Raw genomic sequence first — 26,610 nt, forward strand, 5'->3', positions numbered from 1 at the left:
GCGCAGCGGCCCCTTCTATACGCTACACGCGGGTTCCCCCCGCTGGCACTACAGGCCACCTGTTTGGCTTTTCCCCCCTCCTATTGTATGATATAGCCCCTCAGTTCTTTGTACTGATATTTGTACTTTTCTGCACCTAGGGAGAGTCTCCCTAGCTGCCTTGCTTGGATCTATGCTCGGTTTTCTTATGAGCAGGAGAGGATCTTTTGTAGCCCTACAGGCGTTTTTATATAACTAATGAAAGGATCTTTTCTCGGGAAAAAAAAAATTCTGTAGTCGCGGTGTTTCTATGCTGCCAGAGGTGTGTAAGATGCCCCTTGATTGGTGGGAGACACATGGATACCATCAACCTCAACTAAAAGCCCTTGCACTTTGGCTATTATCCCAGGTAATAATACAAAATACATATTGATTATTGTCAATTAATAAATTATTCGGCTTTGGAGTCACGAGTGTAGGGTGCATGACCCAAGCTTTAAGATTTATTATAACTAAGACTCGAATCTTCGTGGATTTAAGGATTGTTCCTCTGGAGCCTGTGAGAGGAACTGGAGTTTCTACTCTCTTATTCACACGAAGATCCGAAACTGCTTGAGCACAGCACAACTAGAGAGGTTGGTGTTTTGCAAAGCCAACCTTTGACTAATTCGGAATCTTCGAAAAAATGGATAGACCAAAACAGGTAAAAACATTTATGACATACTGATGCACTTCAAAGTTCATAGTAAGCTTAAAGTGATTAGTCACTAATAACTAGCTTAAAAGTAGTTATTTTTGGCAGCTATGGCCACTTTTGGTAAAAGGGGAAAAGCAAGGGCTAAAAAGACCTGGCCGACTCCAACAAAAGGGAGGATGGGCTGAATTCGTAGAAGGAAGAAGGGGCAGCAATCGGGAACACTCTCTCTCTTACGTTGGCCGTACAGCAGATTCGGGGCTGTTTTAGCTGTCCCACTTGCTTCATATCCTGTTGGGCTAATCTGAGAGCCCGCGAGCTCCTATGGGGCTGATTTATGGCTCTATTATGGGGCTGATTTGGGCTCCGTACTGGGCTGTTTTATGGACAGTTTATGGGCTGATTATGGGACTGTTTTGAGACAGTCTATCGGATGGCTTTTTGGAGCTATGTTTGTATCTTGGCTCTAGACTAAGATCTGGGTAAGAGATGTGCTGATGCTTTGTGGAAAATCCGGTGTTGTATGCACCCGCACTTTGGTGTATTGTAAAATCTTCTATCTCAATAAAGAAGTTCTTAGGGGGGGCGGCCGATCCAGCTCAGTGTGGTATATTTATATTGTATTGTTTATGATTATTTCGCTGTCTATATTCCATCATTCCCAAATCTTGGCTTCGGAAATCCAAAGATAAAACTTAACCTTGTGACAAACCAAACATTCTCGAACATATTGCTCAATGTCCTTTCTCATGCTAGGCCAATAAAAATAACACTCCAAAGCCTGAGTTGTCATCAAGATGCCTCTATGACCCATGTAAGTTGAGGCATGGCATTCTTCCATTACTTTTGGTCTCAAGTCTTTAGTCATGCATTATTGGTTTTGCATTATAAGAAACCCTTCCTTGATGACATAAGAGGTCACCAAGTCTCCATTCTGCAATCTGTTCCCAGTATCCTTGAAATCCTCATCTGTAGCATAAAGATCTTTCATCGTAGTGAAGTCCATATGATATCCCATAGTAGTTGCATTAGTCATGGGTTTCCGAGATAAAGCATTTTCTACTTTGTTGTCCTTACCATGGGTATGCATAATCTGGAAATGAAATTGGGCCGAATAACTAGCCTAGCTTATGTGCTTTTCAGATATCTTAGGTTGAGACATGAAATACCTAAGACTTTGATGATCCGTCTTGATAATAAACTCAACACCCATAAGATTGTGCTTCCAAATCTTCAAGGCATGAATGATAGCCTTCAATTCTTTCTCATTTGTAGGTGCGGTCTTTTCGGCTCCTTGAAGTCTTCGACTCTCATAGGCCACAACATGGCCCTCTTGGTTAAGACTGCTCCAATGCAATCTCCTAAGGCATCACATTCTATCATAAAAGGTTTTGATAAGTCTGGAAAAGCAACACTGGTCCTTTGCTAGCATAGAATTTTAATGCTTCAAAGGATTCTTTTTCAGCTTTGGCCCACCGAAATCCCACGGCTTTCTTTGTCAAATCATGTAGTGGACTAGCTACCACGGAAAACCACTTGATGAACTTTTTTGTAGTAGGAGCAATGAAACTTCCAATCTATCTAGGATGTCATCAATCCTAGGAATAGGAAACCTGTTCTTCACAGTAGTGATTTGATTAAGAGCCTTGCAATACACATACGCCAAGAACCATCCTTTTTTTGAACCAATAAAACTGGAGAGCAAAAGGGTGATAAACTATGTCTAATCAAACCCTTTTTCAATAGCTCATTTACTTGCTTCATAATATCCTTCTATTGTGCTTGACTCTTACGATAAGAAGGTCGGTTAGGAGGGCATGATGTCAATCTAATGATCTTTCGATCTTTCTGGAGGTAGCTCTCCTGGAAGAGTATCTGCAAAACAATCTCCTGGAAGAGAAGCATTACCATAAGTAGCATAAGCATAAGGACCATCATCTTCATCAGCACTATTATCAGCATCATTAGTAGAACCATTAGTATCAGCATCAGAAGCATCCATCATCATTATCAACATTGGCAGCATCGGCAGCCTCATTATCTTCCTCATAAACCTCAAGGAGGGTAGGGATGCTAGTCAACAGCCAGCACAGTAGTCGGCTGCCTATGGAGCATTCCACCAGCCAGTCGGCTAGGCCCCATGAGGTCGGGTGGCAGTTTGGACAAGGTCTCAAGACAGTGCAGCATTTGACGAAGAGAAAAGGCATTTATTCCTTGTCTTTTGCTGGCCGACAGCAGCACAGCTGGCCGACCAACACTCCACACTCATATATAAGCATAATGCATAAATTAGAATTCAACAAGTCATTAGTTGAGCATTCATACATCTAGTTTCATCAAGAAGCATGTAGAAGGGAAGGGGCCTAGGTCACCCCTATCGGGCTGACCATAGGGCTAGCTTTTTGTACCATAGTAATACAAGAAAACTTGACACTTGATTTCTCTCTTCTTCTCTCTCCTCTGTCTTAATCATGTGTTAATTAGCATCAATGTTCTTAATCATGCTTAGGATTGTGGATTAGTACAGCAAAGCTTCCGCGCATGCAACATGAGTGGAATAGAATTTCCCTCAACTCCTACATCAAAAGTTACATTCGTGCCTTTAAAAGGAAACCTAATCTTTTTTCCAGCCCAATCAATGGTCGGATCTTCATATCTGCATGAGAAGCATTACCATAAGTAGCATAAGCATAAGGACCATCATCTTCATCAGCATCATTAGTATCAGCATCAGAAACATCCATCATCATTATCAACATTGGCAGCATCGGCAGCCTCATTATCTTCCTCATAAACCTCATGGGAGGGTAGGGATGCCTAGTCAGCAGCCAGCACAGAAGTCGGCTGCCTATGGAGCATTCCACCAGCCAGTCGGCTAGGCCCCAGGAGGTCGGGTGGTAGTTTGGACAAGGTCTCAAGACAGTGCAGCATTTGACGAAGAGAAAAGGCATTTATTCCTTGTCTTTTGCTGGCCGACAGCAGCACAGCTGGCCGACCAGCACTCCACACTCATATATAAGCATAATGCATAAATTAGAATTCAACAAGTCATTACTTGAGCATTCATACATCTAGTTTCATCAAGAAGCATGTAGAAGGGAAGGGGCCTAGGTCACCCCTATTGGGCTGACCATAGGACTAGCTTTTTGTACCATAGTAATACAAGAAAACCTGACACCTGATTTCTGTCTTCTTCTCTCCTCTGTCTTAATCATGTGTTAATTAGCATCAATGTTCTTAATCATGCTTAGGGTTGTGGATTAGTACAGCAAAGCTTCCGCGCATGCAACATGAGTGGAATAGAATTTCCCTCAACTCCTACATCAAAAGTTACATTCGTGCCTTTAAAAGGAAACCTAACTTTTTTCTAGCCCAATCAATGGTCGGATCTATCTTCTTATGCTATAGGTCATACCCAAAATTACATCACAATGTCCAACTTTACCAACAATGAAGTTTTCATGTTCCACATAGTCTCCAATTTGTAAATGAAGCTTTCCCAAAATAGGGATCACTTCTACTGACATTGCCTCGAAGGCGGAACCTATAGACATAGAAGCGCCGAACCTATCCGGAGGGAGGTTCATAGCTTCAACCACTCAGGGATGGATATAGTGGTGGGTAGCATCACTGTCGAAATGGATAAGCACGGGTTGGTTAGCCACTTTTTCCCAAGCCTTGAAAAGTTTCCTTCTCTCTGGCAGTGTAATATCTTGGTGTTGGAATTCCTTTGGCAATGCATTGGTTTGGGGCGGCTTGGTTTCTTGGTTTGACTTGTTAGGACATTTTACAGCCATATGTCCCTTCTTCCGGCATTGGAAACACTTTCCTTCCTTGACATACTCTTTAAATTGCTTGTGGAATAGCTTCTTTCGGAAGAGTGGAGGTTTATCCCAACTCCTATCTTTCTTCTCTTGAAGCTCATTCTTTGCTTGAGATCTTGCTTTGAATTTCTTCTTTTGGGATGGATCACGATTGTCGTTCTTTGTTTTGCCCACCATCCAAGGTATGTGCAAGGCCTCGCTTTGTCTTGTGCTTCCTCCAAGGTTTTTGGTCCCGCCATGTAAAATGCTTGAATAGCTTAGGTTGCAATCCATTTACAAACTTGCGCATTTCCATCAATGATGGAATGGAAGTACAAGAAGTAAACTTAAAAGAGACGGCTGAAAAGTTATTAAGGTAAGTTGCCACATTCTCACTGACTTTTTGCTTTGCCTCATCCCATTCTTTCTGCACATCCGCTTAAAAGTTTGTGGGTAGGAACTTCTTCTTGAACATGGTTTTGAAATCGGTCCACGACTTTGGCTCGGTCTTGTCTTGTACCAGCTTTAGTCACCAATTCAAGGCGGCATCCTTTAATTGCATACGAACCATACGAAGCTTGGACCTTTCGGAGAAGTCCTCACCTCTAAAAGCGGCATCAAACTGCCTGATGAAGAATAAGGCTTTTTGGGTGTTGTGCTTTCCATAAAAGGCATCGAACTTGACGCTGTTCTCTCTCGGCTTGAAGTCAACTTTGCCGGTTGTAGAAGGCTCCTTTGCCTTCTTTTCCCTTACTTGGTCTGATGAAGCTGCATCTAAGAGAGCGGGACTAGGGATAGCCTCCCTATTTCCTCCACGAGTAACGGATCGTGTAGCTGTAGATTCCTCTGCAATAGTTACTTCTTTGGACCGAAGATAAGCTTTGGTAGCTTCTACTCCTTTTGCTTCGATGGCTTGATCCTTGATGAAATCTTCAAACATCCGTGCCCTTCTATGGGCCTGTTCCTTCTCGGCTTTCCAAGCTAGAAATTCTTCATCTTGGAGAAACTGTCTAAACTGTTGAAAATCTTGGTACTTTGCCGAGGTCATGGCCACGGTTTCATGAGAAATAGATTGTCGGCTTGGGTTTCCATCTTGAAGTCCTATATTGGCCTCAAAGTTGTTCCCTTCATTAGTTCCTTGGTCTCCCTCTACTCTGGACATGGTTTTGTCACCCCAAGAAAGATTTCCTCAAGAGAAATCCTTGCTCTGATACCACTGTAAGCTCAGTGGGGCGTGCCGTGACAGATTCAACCACTGGTCCAAGAGATAAAAATAGAGAGAGAGAGAGAGGGGAGAGAGACAAGGGTATAGGGAACTTGCACAACAGACCACATTGAGTGGGGAACATGCCCCGTCTCCTTTCAAGAATTCGTTCAGGAACACTCCACAGGCTTTTCCAAGCCAGGACTAATACAATCAATGAATACAATATCAAACAAATATGTCGATGAAGAAATCTGGGTCGAAGTCAATGTCGAGGCACAAGATCTCTGATGCCGAGCACACCACAAGGATGACCCACAAGAGTCTCTCCTCGGGCTAGTTCCAATGTCTAGGACTAATACAATCAATGAATACAATATCAAACAAATATGTCGATGAAGAAATCTGGGTCGAAGTCAAGTCGAGGCACAAGATCTCTGATGCCGAGCACACCACAAGGATGACCCACAAGAGTCTCTCCTCGGGCTAGTTCCAATGTCTAGAATTTGATATCAAATCCCAAATTTCAATGATGTCCAAGAAAACTCAATACCCAATCTGTAGAAAATCTTCAAGAAAGCAAACACCAAGTTGGCGATGAAACCCTTAATCTTGATGGCAGATTTATGAATCTGGAATCAAATCTCTTGCCAAAAAGTTGAAGTGTACAAGCTGTGGCTAAGGGTGGCACTGGCGGTGATGGCAGCGCTGTTGGGCAAAGGCTGAGTAGCGCAAAGATGATATACGGCAGCGGCATAGGGTGGCGCAACGTGTGCGTAGGCGGCGGCAATTTGGGGAGCGCCCCGCTTTTTGCTAGAAAAGCTCTAGCCAAGCTTTTGCTTTGCTTTTGTCTTTTTGCTTTTATATTTTAATAATAATAAAATATTACTCATCTTTTGCCAAAGTTCTTGAATTGTTGCTTTTCTAGGTCAAGGCCTTACTTTTGGCCTTGGAGCTGCTTTTTGGAAAAGCGGCTTTTAGCTTTTTGATCCGGCTCAGTCTGCTCTTTCCAATGGTGCCCTTAGCTTGTAGTCAACTTAGTTTGACTTTTTGCGTTTTTCTTGCTTTTTGTCCAAAATTGATGCTTTGTCTTGAGCCAACTTCATGATCCCTGTTTCCATGCTTTCATCAACCTGATAAGAACCAAGAAAGTCTTCTCCTTCTTTCATATGGCTCTCTTAGCTTGGGTGTGATTCAAGAGAGAAACTAATGTGTCCGGGCATGTGTTCCATTATCTGAGAAGAGCTAGGAGGGCCAAATAGTTTTAGTACGACTCTCGGATCTAGTGTTAGATGAGCTTGTGATGGTACAAGCATTGTGAATGGAGATTTCTACACAAGTGTCTTGCATTAGCACAAGAGTGTGTGGCATTGGATTTATGCCTCAGTATGTGTATGTTGTGTGACTGTCTGTTTAACTTGTGTGCCATCTTGAGTAGCCGGGGACGCTTACTGGAACCACGTAACCCCAGGACGTGTGGTCTATTTGTTAACATTTTTACGTGTTGACTTGAACAAGGAAAAATCCATTAGGCATGTTGTAAATGTTGAAAAACTGACTTTATGAGTGCTTTGGACAAACACTTTACTTTAAAAGGCTACCCATGCCACTTTTATAAAAGTGTGGGTCCCCTTGTATTTTATCTTTAAGGACTTGTATCATTGTATGTGGGGTTAAAGCTATTTTAATAAAAGAACAGCAAGTTAGCTTTTACCTGCTACCAAAAGCACACTTTGTATATTTATATGGTTCTAACCAAGCCCTCTTATATCATCATCAAAGTATTAGAGGCGCTAGCTTTTCTTCGTCGCCATATTGGTTTACTTGGTACTAGGGTGATGGAGAGAGAGAGAGAGAGAGAGAGAGAGAGAGAGAGAAGAGAGAGAGAGAGAGATTGCACGACTCAATGATGATTTGATTGGTGTGAGCTAGATTTCACGACTCCATGGTTGTTTATCGTTACCGGTATGAACCTATTCGTACTGTATGGTTCATACGGTACGGTTCTTTAGGATATTGTACAATATGAGTTCCCTCCCCTCCCCACCTTGAGAAAAAAATTACAAATGATGAACAAAAATAGAAATCCTGCTCAACGAAGATCCAAATGCCCGCAATACTTCACAACTTTTGTGTCCACTCAGCATTCCATACGGGGTTGCTAAGAGATCCAAAAAATCTGGCAAGGTAGACTAGTAGTGTACACTTGATTGGTAGGATGAGGTGAGAATCTTGCTACATCACTTGGAGATCCCTGGTATAGGTAGGCTAGACAGTCAGATCCTGAAGTTATGTACGAGAGAGAAGGTTTGGACAGGGCCATTTTGATCTATAGAGGAGTCCCTAAACCTATCACCCTAGATGCACTGCTCGTATCTATGCAAGGACGGTCCCTTAGTCGTAAACACTACACTGGTAGACCTTTGGTATCACATTACCCATGTAGGCTCTTTTTTGGAGACAATTGGGAGATTCAACTCAGAGAGACACATCTCCATGTTCTGCTTCCTCAAGCACTGCGGACTCCTCCCTCCCCAATCTTCCCTCACATTCAAGCTTGAAGCTCCATTGTTTGTAAGTGTAAAAAAAAACCATATTTTATCGTACGGTATCCCAAAATTTCATATCATACCGAAAATTCCCGTACGGTATTGTATTTTTGTACCGTAACAATTATGCACGACTCAATGATGATTTGATTGATGTGAACCTTCACCAAGTACATGCATTTGTATGCTTGAATCCTTTTCTTTTGACCCGTAGAAATCACACACAGGCACACTAAATTGATGACACATGGCACACATCCTCTCCAAACACATTGGGGGTTTTGTCACCAATTGGCCAACCATTTGTCCATCTCTAGTTTTGTGTCTCATTCACTTGAGGCCAGGTCTGTGTCTCATGTGAAGAGGCCAGTATTTTTGCTTGACATGGACGGGAGCCAGACTGGTGCCACCCGTGTGTTAGCAGGAAGGTGTCGCTTGGACGGGAGCGAGACTGGTGTCACCCGTGTATGACCTGGACTGTGTTCTATCCATGGGATTGTCACGCCATGGAAGAGCCAGTATTCGTGCCGTGTCTTGTCTATGGGGCTGTCACTCCATAGGGAGACTCGTGCCTGGAACTGTGTTTTACCTATGGGACTGTCACTCCATAGGAAGACCAAGATTTATGTTTTATGTCGTGCCATTTTTGCCCGACAGATATTTTGTACTTGTTCCATGAACGGGAGATATGTCCATGATACTATTTGCACATGCACTCATGTTTTGCATGTTTTAAACTGTTTTCGCATGACTTGTATTTTGTGTTTGCCTGCTTGACGTGTTACTTACTGAGTGGGGACGTCTGCCAGTGAGTCGTGAAGTTTGCTCTGTCTTCTGACGAGTTTTGTTGCGTGTGAACAGGTGGTAAGTGTATTGCACATGTTGGTTTAATAGTTTATTTTTCTGACCTTCTATTTTATAAGGTTGTATGTTCACATTCACTTAAAAGTGGGCACCCACTTATGGGCCAAGGTGGGGAGCCACACTTAACCACTTGTGTGTGTGGGGGTGGGTGCATGGCTACCTACCCACACCACACCATGGAACTGGCCGCCCCCATGCAACCTTGGCCAGTTGTAGTCGTGCAACTCCCCCTCTAACACCTACAAAGAGGCGACCACCCTTCTCTCTTGAAAAAACGTTTTTGTGTGCGCCACCTTCACCTCTTCGTCAAAACAGGCTGCGCTTTACCACCTCAGCAGTTGCGACTCCCTCTGTCCAGCAGGCTGCGTTTGAATCTCCAGCAGGCTGCCTTCTCTTCGCCTGGCAACCTTGCATGCGGCTGTGTGCTTTCCCATACAGGCGGCACAGGCTGCTGTTCTTTCAGCAGGCGGCTGCTATCTTCATATTATAGGCTTTTCATAAGGCATTTTGCTATGATAGCCACCCTCTACATGATCTCACAAAAAAGAAAACCACTTTCAAATGGACTTCAAACAACAGGATGCTTTCTTGCAGCTCAAGCATGCTATTATATGTGGTCCCCGTATTGATTGTTCTTGACTTGCACAAGTCATTCGTAGTTGAATGTGATGCTTGTGGTGATTGTATAGGAGCTGTCCTAAATCAAGAAGGGCATGCAGTTGCATACGAGAGTCGTCGTTTGCATGATGCTGAGCTTCATATGGATATCTATGAGAAAGAGCTCTTGGCTGTAATTCATGCCTTAAAATGGGAAACATTATCTTCTTGGGGCTGAATTTGTAGTCAAGAAGATACTTTCTATCTCAAACAAAGCTTTCAGAGAAGCAGATGAGAATGGCAAACTTTCTTTCCATGTTTCATTTGCAGATTATGCATACTCCAGGAAAGAAAAATGTGGTGGACGATGCATTATCCAAGAGGCCTTATGTAGCTGTAGTCTCAGTGGCCTCTCATGGGGACTTATCTGCTATGCGAGATTTGTATCATTTGGATGCTGATTTTTGCCGTATAATGTGTGGTGAAGGATTTGCGTCCAAAGGTTATGGAGGAATGTCACGCTCCTCCTTATGCTGGTCATAGAGGTATCATGCCTACTACACGCATGATTGAGAGAGATTTCTTTGGCCAAGCATGCGTAAAGACATTGAGGCTTATGTGCGTGCATGTATTACTTGCCAAAAGGTGAAATTTGACAGGCAAAAACCTCCAGGTTTGCTTCAGCCATTGCCTATTCCCTCGCAACCTTGGGAAAGTATTACTATGGATTTTATTATGGATTTGCCTAGATCCGAGCATGGGAATGATGCTATTTGGACCATTGTGGACAGGTTTAGCAAGCAAGCTCATTTCTTGCCCGTCAAGAAAACCATTAAAGTTGATCATATGGTAAAGCTTTTTCTTGCTAATATTTTCAAGCATCATGGTGTGCCTAAATCCATTGTTGGGGATAGAGATCTCAGGACTACCAGCCTCTTTTGGAGGGCTTTATTTGATAACATGGGTACTAAACTTCAATTTTCATCAGCTTATCATCCCCAAACGGATGGCCAAAGTGAAGCTGCAAATTCAGCCGTGTTGGATTTGTTGAAGTGTTATGTGGCAGATCAAAAGACTGCATGGGAGAAGTATCTTTCACTTGTTGAGTTTGCCTACAACAATACGATCCATGCCTCCACGGGAAAGGCTTCGTTTGAGATTATTTATGGCATGGTGGTATTGCCACCCATCCTTCGTACAAAGGATGAGATTTTTGCAGCTGATGAATATGTTCGTGACTTGGATGTAGCCTTTGGTCAAGTGCGGACAGCCATTGTACGGTCACAAGATAAGCATAAAATGGCTGCTGACAAGCATAGAAGGGACATGCAAGTCAAAGAAGGTGATTGGGTTTTGTTGAAATTTGAGAAGGCTAGGCTTCGGAAGAGGCCAGGACGAGAAGGATCATGTCCTAAGCTTTCTCCTCGTTATTATGGACCCTTCAAGGTGATTCAAAAGATCAATGAAGTGTCATACAGGCTTGCTTTACCTAGTCATTGGCAGATTCACAACGCATTTCATGTGAGTCTTTTTCGGAAATATGTGGGGCCAGATCCTGACGAGCCTGTCACAGAAGATCCACCAGAGATTGATGAGCTTTAGAAGATCCTCCTTCCAGAACAGATTGTTTTTCACAAGGAGAGAAAGCTACCTGCAAGAAAGCTTTCCAGGAGATACCTTGTGAAGTTTAAAAATTATTTGCCTATTGATGCAAAGTGGGTAAATGAGGATTATTTTTTTGACTACCCACAGTTGTTGTAGGCATATCTTGAGGCGTCAGTTGAGGACAACTCTTTAGAAGCCCGGGGGATGCCACCAATTGGCCGACCATTTGGTCCATCTCCAGTTTTGTGTCTCGTTCACTTGAGGCCAGGCCGGTGTCTCATGTGAAGAGGCCAATATTTTTGCTTGACATGGACGGGAGCTAGACTGGTGCCACCCGTGTGTTAGCAAGAAGGTGTCGTATGAACGGGAGCCAGACTGGTGCCACCCGTGTATGAACTGGACTGTGTTCTATCCATGGGATTGTCACGCCATGGAAGAGCCAGTATTCGTGCCGTGTCTTGCCTATGGGGCTATCACTCCATAGGGAGACTCGTGCCTGGAACTGTGTTTTATCTATGGGACTGTCACTCCATAGGAAGACCAAGATTTATGTTTTATGTCGTGCCATTTTTGTGCCGGACAGATATTTTGTACTTGTTCCATGAACGGGAGATATGTCCATGATACTATTTGCACATGCACTCATGTTTTGCATGTTTTAAACTGTTTTCGCATGACTTGTATTTTTGTGTTTGCCTGCTTGACGTGTCACTTACTGAGCGGGACGCTTACCAGTGAGTCGTGAAGTTTGCTCTGTCTTCTGACGAGTTTTGTTGCGTGTGAACAGGTGGTAAGTGTATTGCACATGTTGGTTTAATAGTTTATTTTTCTAACCTTTTATTTTATAAGGTTGTATGTTCACATTCACTTAAAAGTGGGCACCCACTTATGGGCCAAGGTGGGGAGCCACACTTAACCATTTGTGTGTGTGGGGGTGGGTGCATGGCCACCTACCCCCACCACACCATGGAACTGGCCGCCCCCATGCAACCTTGGGGAGCCGGCCAGTTGTAGTCGTGCAACTCCCCTCCAACACCTACAAAGAGGCGACCACCCTTCTCTCTTGAAAAAACGTTTTTGTGTGCGCCACCTTCACCTCTTCGTCAGAACAGGCTGCGCTTCACCACCTCAGCAGTCGGCGACTCCCTCTGTCCAGCAGGCTGCGTTGAATCTCCAGCAGGCTGCCTTCTCTTCGCATGGCAACCTTGCAGGCGGCTGTGTGCTTTCCCATACAGGCGGCACAGGCTGCTGTTCTTTCAGCAAGCGGCTGCTATCTTCAACAGGCTGCGCTGAGCAGGCGGCTGCCACCTCCAGAAGGCTGCACTGCTGTCTCCACAGGCGGCTGTGTACCATCACCAGCAGACTGCGCTGCCTCTTGCAGGCGCTTGTGTGCTCTCCTATCCATCAGGCGGGTACACCACAGGCTGACGGCTGCTTCTCCTACTCTGCAGGTAGCGGCTGTGCTTTGCATACTGGCAGTGGCTGTGCCCTACATACAGGCGGCTCCTGCTCCATCTCTTTCAGGCGACTTCACCACTCACCCACTTGCAGCTACAGGCGCTGCGCCTGTCTACAGTTGGCGACTACGCATGCTTCTCCTCCCATACAGGCTTCTGTGTTCTTCACCAGGCGGCTGCAGCGAGATAGCTACGCCTCCTCCTCCACAGAAGGTGGCTGTGTCTTGCACAGCGGGTGGTTGTTCTCCTTTGTAGGCGGTTGTGCCTCCTTTACATAGGCGGCATCTCCTTTCTTCAGGAGACTATACTTTTCCCCAGGCAGCTACTCCTCTCGACATGCTGCTGCACCTTGGTGTCCCTCTCAAGTAGCTGCACACAGACACCATCTGCAATCTACAAGTAAGTGAATTTCAGATTTAAGTAAAGAACTTCGTGTTGTAAATCTGATAAAGGATTCTCTCTCTACGGCTAACACCCGTTCGGTGCCGGGTAGTCCAAGCTTTTGGAGAACCACGGTCCAAAGGTGCCGAGATGGGGAGAGCCAGGCGTTAGTACGGGAGCGCCTGTTTGTGCGTGGTCCTGGAACACCAGTGGGGCGCTCTCCGCGGATTCCAGTGAAGGCATAGGACCGTAGAGATTGGACCACTTAAGTGGTCACTCTACTCGAACATCTACTTCGAGCCTTTTGTTTGGTACTGTATTCATTTGTACATGGACATCATCTGGTTCTTTGAACCCATGGAGCATTGTATTTGTTAAATACTCCCAATAATATATCATATATTGGGGGGGGGGGGGGGGGGGGGGGGGGGGGGGCGGCCCGTTCCGGCCCCAGTGCTGGTGTCCATCTATTTTATTTCATTTCATTTCAAACTTCAGTTGTTATTAAGTTGTCCATTTCAAATTGTGATATTAAGTTGTGCTTTTATGCGTGTGGGTGTCCAACGGAGTCTATTCCCACTTGACGGGATCGGTTTCAGGTTTTCACCCCTAAGAGGGTTGAGCCCCAAATCCCAACAATCCCCCAGGAGGTGGTGTTTGAGAAACCTTCAGTAGTCATGTTTATTTGGACACTAGACTATACCATGTGCACAAAAGAGACACAATGACACCAACACGTGAACTCTCATGTCAGGCCGGATACAAGAGCTTGACCACTGATGACAGCCTAAATCAGTTTACCCACCCACACGGCGCCCCCCCCCCCCCCCCCCCTCCTCTACACACACACACACACACACATATTGAACCGATGACACATGGCCCACTTATCCTATCCAGACATAGGGGTGTTTACACCTAAGAGGGTGCTCACATCTACTGAGCCCTGAATCCCAACACGCCATAATCATCAAGAAGATGCCCCTGCTCTGCTGCTGCCGTACACTGTACGGACATGCACCCTGCTGACATCATCGCTGCCGTACACTGTGGGTGGTACGAGTTGTACCTTTCTCTTCTGTCTGTACATTTGTGCCACGTGGACCTTCTGCTGTACCTCACCAGCATGCTGTGGAATACCTGTTTTGCTGCTACTCATGATGTTACCATAAAAAAAAAGGAGATCAAATACCAGCACTAATGTCACATGGGTTGCTACGGGCATGCGCCCTGCTGACATCATCGCTGCCGTACACTATGGGTGGTACGAGTTGTACCTTTCTCTTCTGTCTGTACATTTGTGCTGCCCAGACCTTCTGCTGTACCTCACTGGCATGCTGTGGAATACCTGTTTTGCTGCTGTCCATCAGGAACTACAGCCATGTTCCGACTTGCCCAACAGCTACGCATGCTTTTACCTCTGTGTAGGCTGTCTGTACTACTGTACCACCTCCTGCATTGTCTGAACCAGCCCCAAGAACTGCTGTACAGCCTGCCTTGTCGACTAGAGGCCGTATTGAGGCCGTTCTCCATCTGTCCGAGCTGTTAGTGGCTCTCGTGAGCGTGTGCCTACTGCTGGAGGTTGTTATATTTTGCTTTTGGATGCATACCTTCACTGTTCCTGAGGATGTGGACTCCGAGGGATTCCAAGCTCAAGAGCAAAGCTTCTGAAGACTACTATTCCTTAATGGGAAGATTTGTGGAGCGTGGATTGTGGAGTGTGTTGGAGCTTTGGAGAACCTGGAGATTGGAGACCCACAGCAGCCCGTTGGTTCCTGGTATTTATAACATGTTTGGGGGCTCTCTTGTTAGAAGTCATCTCCTGTCTTAATCAGACACCAGGGCCTTTGTTGTGGGTGTGCCCGCCGTGTATAGGTGTTTTATCATTTTTCCTCACTCCCCGTATTTTTTCCCCATTTTTCCATGGTGTGGATGGATGCCACATGTTGGCAGAAGCCCATGGTGCTGGCCGACTGCACCTCATGTGCTCCTGGTGGCTGGCCGACTGCCTATGCTGCAGTGGTGGAGGTGCTGGTGGCTGGCCGACCTATTTTACACAGTCATGGAGATGTTCTCTGCTGGCCGACTGCTTGATGCAGTCGTGGAGAGCGCTCATGCACTGGCCGACTGCATCCATGGGGCATATAAATAGGCCCCATGCTCCTCACCACTTTATCATTCAGTTTTGTACGGGATCTTGTGTATAGAGAAGAGTTTACACGCCTATGTCTCAGTGTCTCTTGTGCTGTCTATTTTCTGCATTCTACTTGCTCTTGTGGACCCAAGTTTGGTTATCATTTCTGCTGCATATTTTGACATGGTATCAGAGCCCTAGGCTCTTGATAGATGTTGAAGATCCCGACTCTCCCCACGTTCCCAGTTGACCGTCAGTTGGACGGGAACAATTACGGCATCTGGAAGGTTATGATGGAGTCTGTGCTGAAGTCATATGACTGTTGATTTCATCGTCACCGGGGTTCCACGGCCGGAAGCAAAGGAAGGGGAGTTACTGTTGATATGAAGAAGGACCGAGAGGCACAGGCACACATGTGGGATCGTGTCAACGCCAGGATCCGGTCATTTATTTTCCTCAACTGCACACCACAAGTGATCAATCATGTAAAGCACATGACACTGGCCAGAGGCATATGGCAGCACTTGGCTTCTCTTTATAACAGGGTATCACCCATAAAAAGGATCTCCTTGGAAGTGCAGATGCGGGTTATGAACCCTGCAAAGTCCTCGACGATGCGGGAACACATTAACAAGCTGCAGGTCCTTCAGCAGGAAGTCCTCGAGGCTGGGAAGGAGATATCATCTGAAGACATGGCCATCATTTTGCTGTCCCACTTGCCTGCTCACTATTCTGCTTTCTACTCCTCGTTGATTACGAGTGGCAGGCTCAGCACCATTACCTGGGAGGAGCTTGTGTCAATGGTCTTGGACCAGGAGGAACGTTTCACGAATCCTCCTCACAGCGGCGGTTCAGAGGCCTTAACTGGCCAACGGTTGAAAGGCCGGAATAACAACAAGGGCAAAGGGAAGGCTTCACCAGAGAAGTCTTCTGACAAGAATCCTGACTCAGAACGAGAGAAGGTGAAGGCCGAAAGATCTTGCAATGATTGTGGCGAGAAAGGCCACACTATTGGAGGAAGTGTCCTAAGCGGACAGGGAAGAGTGCTGATTCCTCAGCCTCAGCTGCAAAGACTCCTGCATTTGTGCACTTAGAGATGATGGACTCCGACACTTCATCGTCTTCCTTCACCGCAAAGGATACGTAGGAATGAATTCTTCACAGTGGTGCTTCCAAGCACATGACTCTGTCCCGTGACTTTTGGATCTGAAGCGGCAGTCAGGTTGCATCTTTATTGGTGACAACTCCACTATTCCGATACATAGTGAGGGCCGAATGGAGATTATTCCCGACGGCAAGGGGGGCAAGCATGCTTCCCGTGTTCTTTATGTCCCTGCTTTGGGTTTTCATCCTCTGTCAGTGCATGAAGTATGCAAGATTGGCTTTCGGGTGGAATTTGAGGAGCATTCAGTTGTTCTACGGGACCGTGAGACTGGCCAGGTTGTTTGGGAAGGCGGTGTGGAGAATGGTATCTACAAGCTCTTTGCACTCTCCTCGTTGACAGGTCCTCAGGTCGGAGATTTGTGGCACTTTCGTTTTGGCCACTTAAATGTGGATGCACTTCGGCGAGCTTTCCGAGACCAGATGGTGGTTGGCTTGCCAGATGTTGGCAGTAGGCAAGGGCGTTGCAGCTCTTGCATACGTGGTAAGCAGCACAGGGAATCCTTTCCGAAGCAGGCTTCCAGGCGGGCTTCGAAACCATTGGAGTTGATTCACACTGACTTGTGTGGACCTCAGCAGACACCATCTTTGGGAGGATCTCTCTACTTTATGCTGCTTGTTGATGATTGTACCAGCTTCACGTGGGTCTACTTTCTTTCCCAGAAGGACCAAGCTTTTGCACGGTTCAAGGATTGGCACGTGATGGTGGAGAAAGAGTCTGGTTTTCAGGTAAAGACTCTCAGGGCTGACAAAGGAGGTGAATTCTCCTCGACTGTATTTCTCAGATTTTGTGCAGATCATGGCATCAAAAGGGAACTGGCCAAAACAGGATCGCCTTCGGAGAATGGAGTTGTAGAACGCAAGAACAAGACTGTGGTGGAGATGGCGAGGACCATGCTGGAGCATCGTGATCTTCCTCGTCCACTTTGGGGAGAGGCTGTGGCAACGGCTGTCCATACCCTCAACCGATCTCCGACGACTTCAGTACCCCATATGACTCCGTTTGAGGCATACTTTGGTAGGAAACCTGATGTCTCGCACTTCCGTGTTTTTGGGAGTAATGCGTATGTACATATTCCGAAGAAGTAGAGGGGGAAGCTTGACTCCAAGTCCCGCAAGCTTGTATTTGTGGGGTATAATTCTCTTTCCAAAGGATACAGATTGTATGATCCAGACAGGAACGAGATTGTTGTCAGCCAGAATGTGGTCTTTGGCGAGCATGTTCCAGTATCCACTGTCAAGGAGCCGCCACTTCTTGGAGATCCAGAGAAGTCTGATGATGATTCCCAGACCATTATTCCAGTTGATCAACCTCAGTTAGTACAGGAGGTTGAGCCCGCAGCTGGAGTAGAGCCCCCGCGATCACAGGAGGCTCCACGATCTGTTCGAGTACCTAGGTGGTTGTTAGACACCCTTCGGGAGTCAGGTGTCACGGAGTTGCCCTCCGAGTGGACCACAGAGGACGGCCCTCGAAGAGCACACAGAGTCCGAGATAAAAGCAATACAGCGGAGCTTCTTCAGGTCAACTATGCTCTGATGTCTCGTATTATGCGGGACAAGGAGCCCACTTCCGTCAAGGAAGTCCTTTCACAGGATATTTGGAGGAAAGCCATGCAGGTGGAACTTGAGGCCATCGAGAAGAACAACACGTGGGAGTTGGTATCGAGGCCGTTGAAACGGTCAGCCATTGGTGTCAAATGGGTCTTTAAGACCAAATATGCGTCTGATGGGTCGGTGGACAAACACAAAGCCAAACTTGTGGCTAAAGGTTATGCGCAGCGGCCAGGCATCGACTACGAGGATACCTTTGCACTGACAGCACGGATGTCCACGATTCGGACCGTTCTTGCCCTTGCTTCTTCTCAGAGGTGGCCCGTGTATCAAATGGATGTAAAATCTGTGTTCCTTAATGGTGACCTGTAGGAGGAGGTGTATGTTGAGCAACCTCCAAGCTTTATTGTTCCAGGATCAGAAGGGATGGTTTACAGGTTACGTAAGGCCTTTTATGGTCTTAAGCAGGCTCCCAGGGCTTGGAATCAGAAGATTGATTCCTTCTTTGTTCGGACTGGATTTCAAAGATTGGTTGCAGATCCTAACCTGTATCTCTTTCGGGAACGCGGCATGGTCACGATTATCATCCTTTATGTGGATGATCTCATTCTCACCGGCGGTCATGTGGAGCACATTGGCGTGACGAAGGCTGCCTTGTCAAAAGAGTTTTAGATGACTGACTTAGGCTTACTCCACTTCTTTTTGGGATTGGAGATCTGGCAAACCCAGAGGGGGTTTTTTGTCTCTCAGTAGCGGTATGTTCATGAGTTGCTTGAGGCCTTTGGGATGGAGAACTGCAAGCCTATTACTTAGCCGATGGACCCGAACACAAAGTTAACCGTTACTGATCCTTGTGAGCTAGTTGATGCCTCACAATACCGGAAGTTGGTTGGTTCATTGATCTGGTTGCTGAACACCAGATTGGACTTGAGCTTCTCCGTGGGACTGTTGAGCTCTTTTATGCAGACGCCATTGAAGTCTCATTGGGACGCAGGATTGCGGATCTTGCAGTATCTGCAGAGTACGAAGGATCTAGGACTCTTTTACACAGGAGGGGATGGAGTCAGACTCCAAGGATGGAGTGACTCAGATTGGGGAGGAGATCCAGACACGAGGAGATCTACTTCAGGGTACAGTTTTACCCTCGGCTCAGGAGCAGTTTCTTGGAGCAGCAAGAGGCAGCCAACTATTGCCCTCTCTTCGACAGAGGCAGAGTACCGGGCTGCTTGTGGTGCTGCTTGCGAGGTTGTGTGGTTGCGGAGGTTGCTAGGCGAGATTGGGTTTCCACGAAAGGAGCCCACAGTCATCCAGTGCGATAACCAGAGTTGTATAGCTATTGCTCGGAACCCGGTCTTCCATGCCCGGACCAAGCACATAGAGATACAATATCACTTTGTACGTGAGAAGATCTTGGCTGGTGACATCTTGCTACTTTATTGTTCGACGGAGGACAATGCGGCGGACCTCTTCACGAAGTCTCTACCTCAGGCTACGCTCAGGCGGCACTCCAGCTCCCTTGGGTTGATTGCACAGCCAGGAGCTGAGAGGGGGTGTTAGAAGTCATCTCCTGTCTTAATCAGACACCAGGGCCTCTGTTGTGGGTGTGCCCGCCCTGTATAGGTGTTTTATCATTTTTCCTCACTCGTATTTTTTCCCCATTTTTCCATGGTGTGGATGGATGCCACATGTTGGCAGGAGCCCATGGTGCTGGCCAACTGCACCTCATGTGCTCGTGGTGGCTGGCCGACTGCCTATGCTGCAGTCGTGGAGGTGCTGGTGGCTGGCCGACCTGTTTTACACAGTCGTGGAGATATTCTCTGCTGGCCGACTGCGTGATGCAGTCGTGGAGAGCCCTCATGCGCTGGCCGACTGCATCCATGGGGCATATAAATAGGCCCCATGCTCCTCACCACTTTATCATTCAGTTTTGTACGGGATCTTGTGTATAGAGAAGAGTTTACACGCCTATCTCTCAGTGTCTCTTGTGCTGTCTATTTTCTGCATTCTACTTGCTCTTGTGGACCCAAGTTTGGTTATCATTTCCGCTTCATATTTTGACATCTCTTTGCTTGGAAAGGTTGGTAAGTACACGTGGTGCATCAGTAAGGCCTCAGAGGCTGCGTATGGCACACAGGGTGGTGAACCGTGAAACCCACCATTGGCGTGAGAGCTGTGTCGCCTACTCCTTGGGAGATGAGAGTTGCGACTAGGAAAGCATTGTCTTTCTAGGGCCATGGTTTATTGTTTATGTGGAATTTGATCCTTCGGGATGCCCCAGTGCTTGTACTAGAAACTCCTGAGTAATATATCATTACCAAAAGGGGGGCTGGCCATTCTGGTCCAGTATGGTGTCCAGTATCTCATTATGTTATTTTCTTGTGTTGTAACATGGTTGAATGAATGGTTTATAATTTGTCGTATTGTCTTAATCACTTGTTCAATAGTTGAGTAAATTTCCTTAAACACCCTACTTGGGTTACATGCATGGGCCTAGTCAGGCCCCAAACCTGCACATTGTCTGCCATGCTGAAATCTGTCCAAATCTGCTGTGCAGCAACTTGCTTGATCTGTTAGTGGCCATTGCTCTTGGGCACCGAATTCTTCGACAGCTGACTTGTTGACAATGACATGACATGATGGTATAAATCCTCAGCATTGAACACCCATTCTCTTGCAGGCTTGCAGCCAGCGTGAATTCCTGTCGCCATCCTGATAGATGGGACTGTTGCTTTGTGAATGAATGATGCAACTTTACATGATAGCACCAGCTTTACTCTCTTATCAGATAAAAAACCTTGTCCTCACCAATTGTTCTTTGCAGAGTGGAGTGTCCTTAGTTAAGCTTAGACACGCAGCTTTACATGATAGCACCAGCTTTACTCTCTTATCAGATAAAAAACCTTGTCCTCACCAATTGTTCTTTGCAGAGTGGAGTGTCCTTAGTTAAGCTTAGACATGGTCTACAAAATCTTACCTACTTTATTATACTTCTCTTCTTTTACTGCATTACAAGGGCAATGTATGTGAAAAGTGGGGTTGTTTTTGAACGGTTTTGTGGAATGCAGCTTTTGCAGAGTGTTGCTGGCTGTCCTATCTCAATGCCAATGACCATTGTAATGTCAGGAATTGCAAAGATGTTTGTGGGAGAGCTTATCGAGACAGGTAACGTAGAATACATTTTTGAACTATTTTACATTTTGTATGCTATTTTGAAGAGCTTTAACATGCTCTCTGTCTTGTCGTTCAAATCTTGAAAAGGAAGGACGGTTATGACAGAAAGGAAAGAAACAGGTCCCACAAGGCCATGCCACATTCGAGAGGCTTATCGTCGGTTGAAACTTAAGGGCAAAGTTCCTCTTCGAACACGACCAAGGCTTTTCCATTGAAGTGGAGCAGCTACTCCTGGGGGCTCTGTGCATCATGTGATTGTCATTCCTATAGCAATGGCATGGGTGTGAAAATAAGGAATGGTATATTGGTAGACCCTAAATCAGGGTGCACCCAATCTTATGCGCCTTTCAAACTTGCACCAACTGAAACCCCCCCCCCCCCCCCCCTTTGCCCTTCAAAAAGCTCTCTGCAATGTTTTCATCAAGTTTTTGTCCGTAATTTGTAGCCTTATTTTCGATATGCCATGGAAATTGAGGACAGAAGATTTTTTGTTATGAAGCAGGTGGCCAAGTTCAATTGTGGCGATCTGAAGTGGGAACTTGTTGGTAGTAATAGGATGTGATAGAAGCTTTTACACAAGTACAAGGTGGACTGGAATGGGTTTTTTTAGTCCTCTAAATGTAGGAACACAAGCTATGAAGTGATCAAAATGATTGGATCCTTAGAATGTATCAATCGATAAAAGAGGAGGTGATTAATGACTCACAGCGATGCATGAATTTGATGCTTAAGATTCATTCTCATAGGCCTATAGCCTCTGATCACTAGTCAACTCATCATAGACATGCATTTAGACTACCTTGTGCTAACCTCATCCTTATTCGCTTAATGACCTAATCCCTTCTTAAATGAGGGCTCACAGTCCTATTGCCTCCGGGCACTAGTTCACTCCTCATAGACATGCATGTAGCCTACCTTGTGTAATCTCCATCCTCAGTCTCTAAATGATCCGGTCCCTTCTTAAATGAGGACTCCCAGTAGTCTCTCCTTACAACCACCCTGTGCATGGCCTTAGTAGTTATGACATGTGCGTTTGAGGCTTGATGCATGTGGCATTGGCTTCTGTGGTGCCTGTTTTCTTCAGCTTCTTGCTGAATCTGTACTTCTTTTTTGTGCTCTAATTGAAATTGGGCAGTCCAACAACTTGCTATGTGTAATGTAGGAAATTATGTGCTTGGTGTGGGCCTAAGCACATGATATGGGGCATAGGACTTGGGTTTATGGGCAGCCTATGTGTGAAAGGTCCTAGGAGTAAGTGACTGTGTAAGTCACTTATGGGATGGTTTGTACAATTTTTGGTATCTTTTGATATATGACGATATGGTTATCACTTTTCCTAGAGCAAGCTTCCATGGCCTTCTTGGCTATTGCTTGAGGATGGTGACCTACACCCATGTTACCTTGAGTGGCCGACCTTGCACTATGATTCTTCAATTTCAACCTTTTTTGCTCATTGTTGAAGTGCCAGTTTTGCAGCAGGGGCTGTCTATTCTGTTTCCTAGTTCATGCTCAGGGTTCGAATACCTTGTATGGAAGGTTGTTCTTACATTTTTCTTGGAGAGTTGCAGAGCAACACTTTAATGGCAACTTTTTACGTCTTTTTGATAGGAGTTGTAAGGCAACACAGTTAGATTGTAATCCTCTTGATTTAGTGCTCTTCGTTGTGTTTTTGTTGCAACTGCAAGGGATTTGAAAAAGAAAAGATTCCAAACATAGCGCAAATTACTATGAGCTAAAAAAAAGCGAGAGTACCCACGGGTAGATCTTACAGGTATTTTTGTGGTTTTGTTGGGGGGAATGTGTGGGAGGTTACATTGGTAGAGTAGAAGGATGTAAAATGATAGAGAACGTTTTCCCCGTTGGAGAGACTCTTCCTAGCATTGGTCTTGGCTTATTTGAGTGCTCCCTTTCACCTCTTAGATAATTTTAAGGTTTACATTACCCATATATGAGAGAGAGAGAGAGAGAGAGACGAACGCCATCCTTTCCTCTCATCACATCATAATAGCAGAGGAGCCCCTTTGTTGCACTTTGAGGTAGGTAGCCTGAGTTTGCCACCGCGTGAGAAGATGCTTTTTAATTGTTGGAGTAGTTATCAGATTTTGGAGACACTCTTCTCATTGACGCAATCAATTGAGAGCTTTGAATTTTCAGAGGGATTTTTAGGCAATAAGGTTTTAGTGATACACAAAACATTTTGGATGCATATGAGCTAGAGATGGGAAGAACACCAATGCTTGTCTTTGAAAATCTTTTGGGCTTGAGAAATTTTTACTGCGGGGCTTTTTAATGAGAGGCCCCAAACAATTGTAATTTTGGATGCAACTGTCTTTGCCATCGGAGTTTTAGCTTTAATTTGTAAAAATCACAATTCGATGACACCAAAATTTATTTATGTAATTTTAGTAAATGAACAAAAGAAGCCTTTTCGAATTTGTTTCACAAGTGGAGCCTTACTCTTAGGAATCTGCTGGTGTTCTCATCCAAAAACTGTGAGACACTGTTTTGGGAGGTGTCACATAATTGACGTCTCTATTCTATAAGTGGTGGGGACAAAAACAAAATTCATCAATTTTTTTAGATAATTTGGTGGTGCGTTCCACTATAACAATAAACTTGATGGTTTGGTTCCCCTATCGTCCTTTCTATTTTTGTCCCAAAGAGTTCAGTATCATTTGGAGTTTTTTTAAAAAAGGTCAGCTGGGACTTTGTACACCAAAAGTGGCATGACCAAGGACTCGTCTATAAATATATGGTTAAGAAGTTTTGAGACCTCTGCCAGACGTTAGAGTAAGATTTAAAAGCAAACTTCTCAAAATTGGGATTTGAACTCTACACATTATTATAACTAGACACCTAGCATGTCTCTTCGTGACACCTACATGGTTGGTGTTTTCTATAAAACATTTGCAGGAGTGTGTAAGGGGGAATTAAGAACATACTTTAGGTTATGTTGCCATTTTCAAATCAGTCCACGTTTGGTGCATGGCAAACTCAACTCTAACTGCTAGATTACGTGAGCCTATTAGGTGAAAAAGTGTAATGACACAACTTTGGGTTTCGAGAGATCTTTGGAGGCCTAAATTTGAGTTCCAAAGGCTTAATGTGTTGAAGGAGCAAAGGCAAGCAACAATGTTTTTTATTATATATATATATATATATATATGTAATATTTTAAGGGTAGGCCCTCTCATAAAATTTGTAGCCAAAGGTTGCGATCCTCTTCTCTTTTTCAATCCTCTCTTCCCATGCCTCGCTTCTCTTCTTCTTTTCTTAGTTATATGGAATGTATATATATTTTTCTTTAAAAGCCACATTTTAGGTAACCATACGTTTTCCCTTATTGACCACTTTTTAGGCAATCACCATATGTAATAGGATTGAGAATCTTAGTTAAAATTCACAAAAATATTTTTTTGATAACACTTTGTTTTAATTTAACCTAATAAAAAAACATTGGCAAGTAACACTGACCTTGGGCACACGACATTGCTATGAACTTTTGGGCATCTCTACCATGCTTCACAAGTAGCACAAATGTAGGCAAGTGATGTGCCATGGTGGGAGATGTAGAGCATGGTTGAGTGAATCACCGAGTGAATCATCGTTTTGGCCGACTTCGCTTGCATTGTTGGCTTTTCACCCTTGGTTAGGTGCTCTTCTCGGTTCTCTTCTCGAGGAAGGTTTTCATGTGCCCTCCCTCACGCTCTCTCTTTCTCTCTCTTTGTCTTTTCTTTGCTTATGCTCTATTGCGCGCTTTCTGTCTCCCTTTCTCTCTTTTCCTCTTGATCTTTTTTTCTCTCTCTCTCCTCTTCTCTTCTTTTCGCTTGCTCTCTTTCTCATATTATTATGATAAAAATATATTTTTTAAAAGAGTTTTTTTTAAAGGTTTTTATTCGGGTGATGACATGGCAAAATGAGTCTACGTGATGATATAGTGATGTGGGCCACGTTCTTTTTCTGGTGATGATGCAACAACATTAGCCCATGTGATGACATGGTGATGTGAGCATTTTTAAAGTTTTTTTTATAAGGTTGTGTGGATGTGTTTGTGGGTGGGCTATGTGCTCTAGTAGCTGCATGTGTGCTCTTAATTTTTGGTCACTTTCTTATAAGGTTGTGTGGATGTGTTTGTGGTCGTGCTATGTGCTCGTAGATGTATGTGTGCTCTTAATTTTTGGGCACTTTTTAGTTTTGTTTAAATAATCATTCTTGAGTATGTGTGTGATAGGAAATCCTACCATTATATATGTACAATGGGGTTTTAAGGTTTCGGCTTATTGTGTTTGGTGCACAGCACGGGCGAGGGTAGAGAATCGTTTGCCTATCCACAATGAAAGCCTTGACATCACTGTTACTGCTAGCTTTGTTAGTGCGCTTGATTAAGCTCTGTCTTTCTAGTTCCAGCTTGTAAGTTGGTGTTATAGCATGGTGCACACAGGCGTTATGGGGTTGTGGCAATCTTCTTGATCCCTCAAGTTGCTCAATGATTCCACAGATGTGTGTGCACGGATCTCTTTAGGGTTTAGCACCATGGATGACTCTTCTTCAATGGGAACAACAGGGATAGGTAGGGCCACTACACATGGGCAAGGTTTTGCCACTTGCTGCTCAGAGTTTAGGCTCTTTCGACTTTTCTGAAGATGGTGTGGGACCAGAGTCGATGTGAAATCCACTATTCTCCATTCATGCTTGAGCTTTAGAGTTGGCATTAGAGGCATGGCTTTGGTTCTCAACACCCGCTTGGATTTGACATTCAAGGGTATGCTTGCAGGGTAAGGGGTACGAATTTCTTTATTTTTGGCACCTAGATGCGGGAGTTCCGTTCGTATAATCATTGTGCTTATATAGCCATTTTATTGAGATCCAAGAAAGCGTAAACTTATAGGGTGCCCAAATCTTTTTAGCTTCTAAGGTTGTGTGGAATCTTGTTTGGAACCGAGCCAAACAGGATTCCTATCGTAGAAGTCTTAGGCTTCTAGTAGCTTGACAGGGATTCACTAGGGCTTAGGATTTAGGTAGAACAACATTGCATGGGACTCTCGCTTGGCAAGATCTAGTTGGAGATTGGATGAAATGGTGGTTGAGCAAAGTCCTTGCATGGGCATCGTACTTTCTTTGGCTAGCCAGGGTACTCTTAGGTACCCATTCTTTTTTGGTGACCTCCCTAAAGGGTTGTTGAGGTTGAGGTTTGGGAGGTAGTCTTTCTCTTTGTTGCTGGCAAGATTTGGATCTCTATAATGGTTTAAGGGGGTGGGCAACACAGTGAGGCGAGAGCATTGTCTAATGTTAGAGGTTACCTAAGGTGGTGGCTTGTAAGTGGACGAGTCTTGGAACGTGATAGATTCGGGGTGGCCTCATTCACCAAGGGCACCACCAAGGCTACGATAAAACCATTTTGAAGGTGAGATCGAGCATTGGGGATTGTGCTCTCTTTCAATGTACCTACAAGGGTCACAT

At 45.0% G+C, this 26,610-nt stretch overlaps 1 protein-coding gene across 2 annotated transcripts in view; it reads left to right on the top strand.

Moving 5' to 3' along the window:
• Positions 1-21,652, top strand: part of TAF11 (TBP-associated factor 11) — a 56,494-nt gene extending 34,842 nt beyond the window's left edge. The window contains exons 3-4 of one of the 2 annotated variants that reach the window (XM_086814469.1): positions 21,045-21,141; positions 21,242-21,652. In XM_086814469.1, the coding sequence (XP_086670595.1) occupies positions 21,045-21,141; positions 21,242-21,252 (108 nt within the window). In that variant the 3' untranslated portion in view covers positions 21,253-21,652. Of the gene's footprint in view, positions 1-21,044; positions 21,142-21,237 lie in introns of both variants that reach the window. The other variant, XM_086814468.1, reaches the window with a different exon arrangement.
• The last annotated feature ends 4,958 nt before the right edge of the window (positions 21,653-26,610 follow it).

This window comes from Cibotium barometz, chromosome 20 (genome assembly GCF_041138505.1).
Source record: "Cibotium barometz isolate CiBa-2024 chromosome 20, ASM4113850v1, whole genome shotgun sequence".
NCBI lineage: Eukaryota > Viridiplantae > Streptophyta > Polypodiopsida > Cyatheales > Cibotiaceae > Cibotium > Cibotium barometz.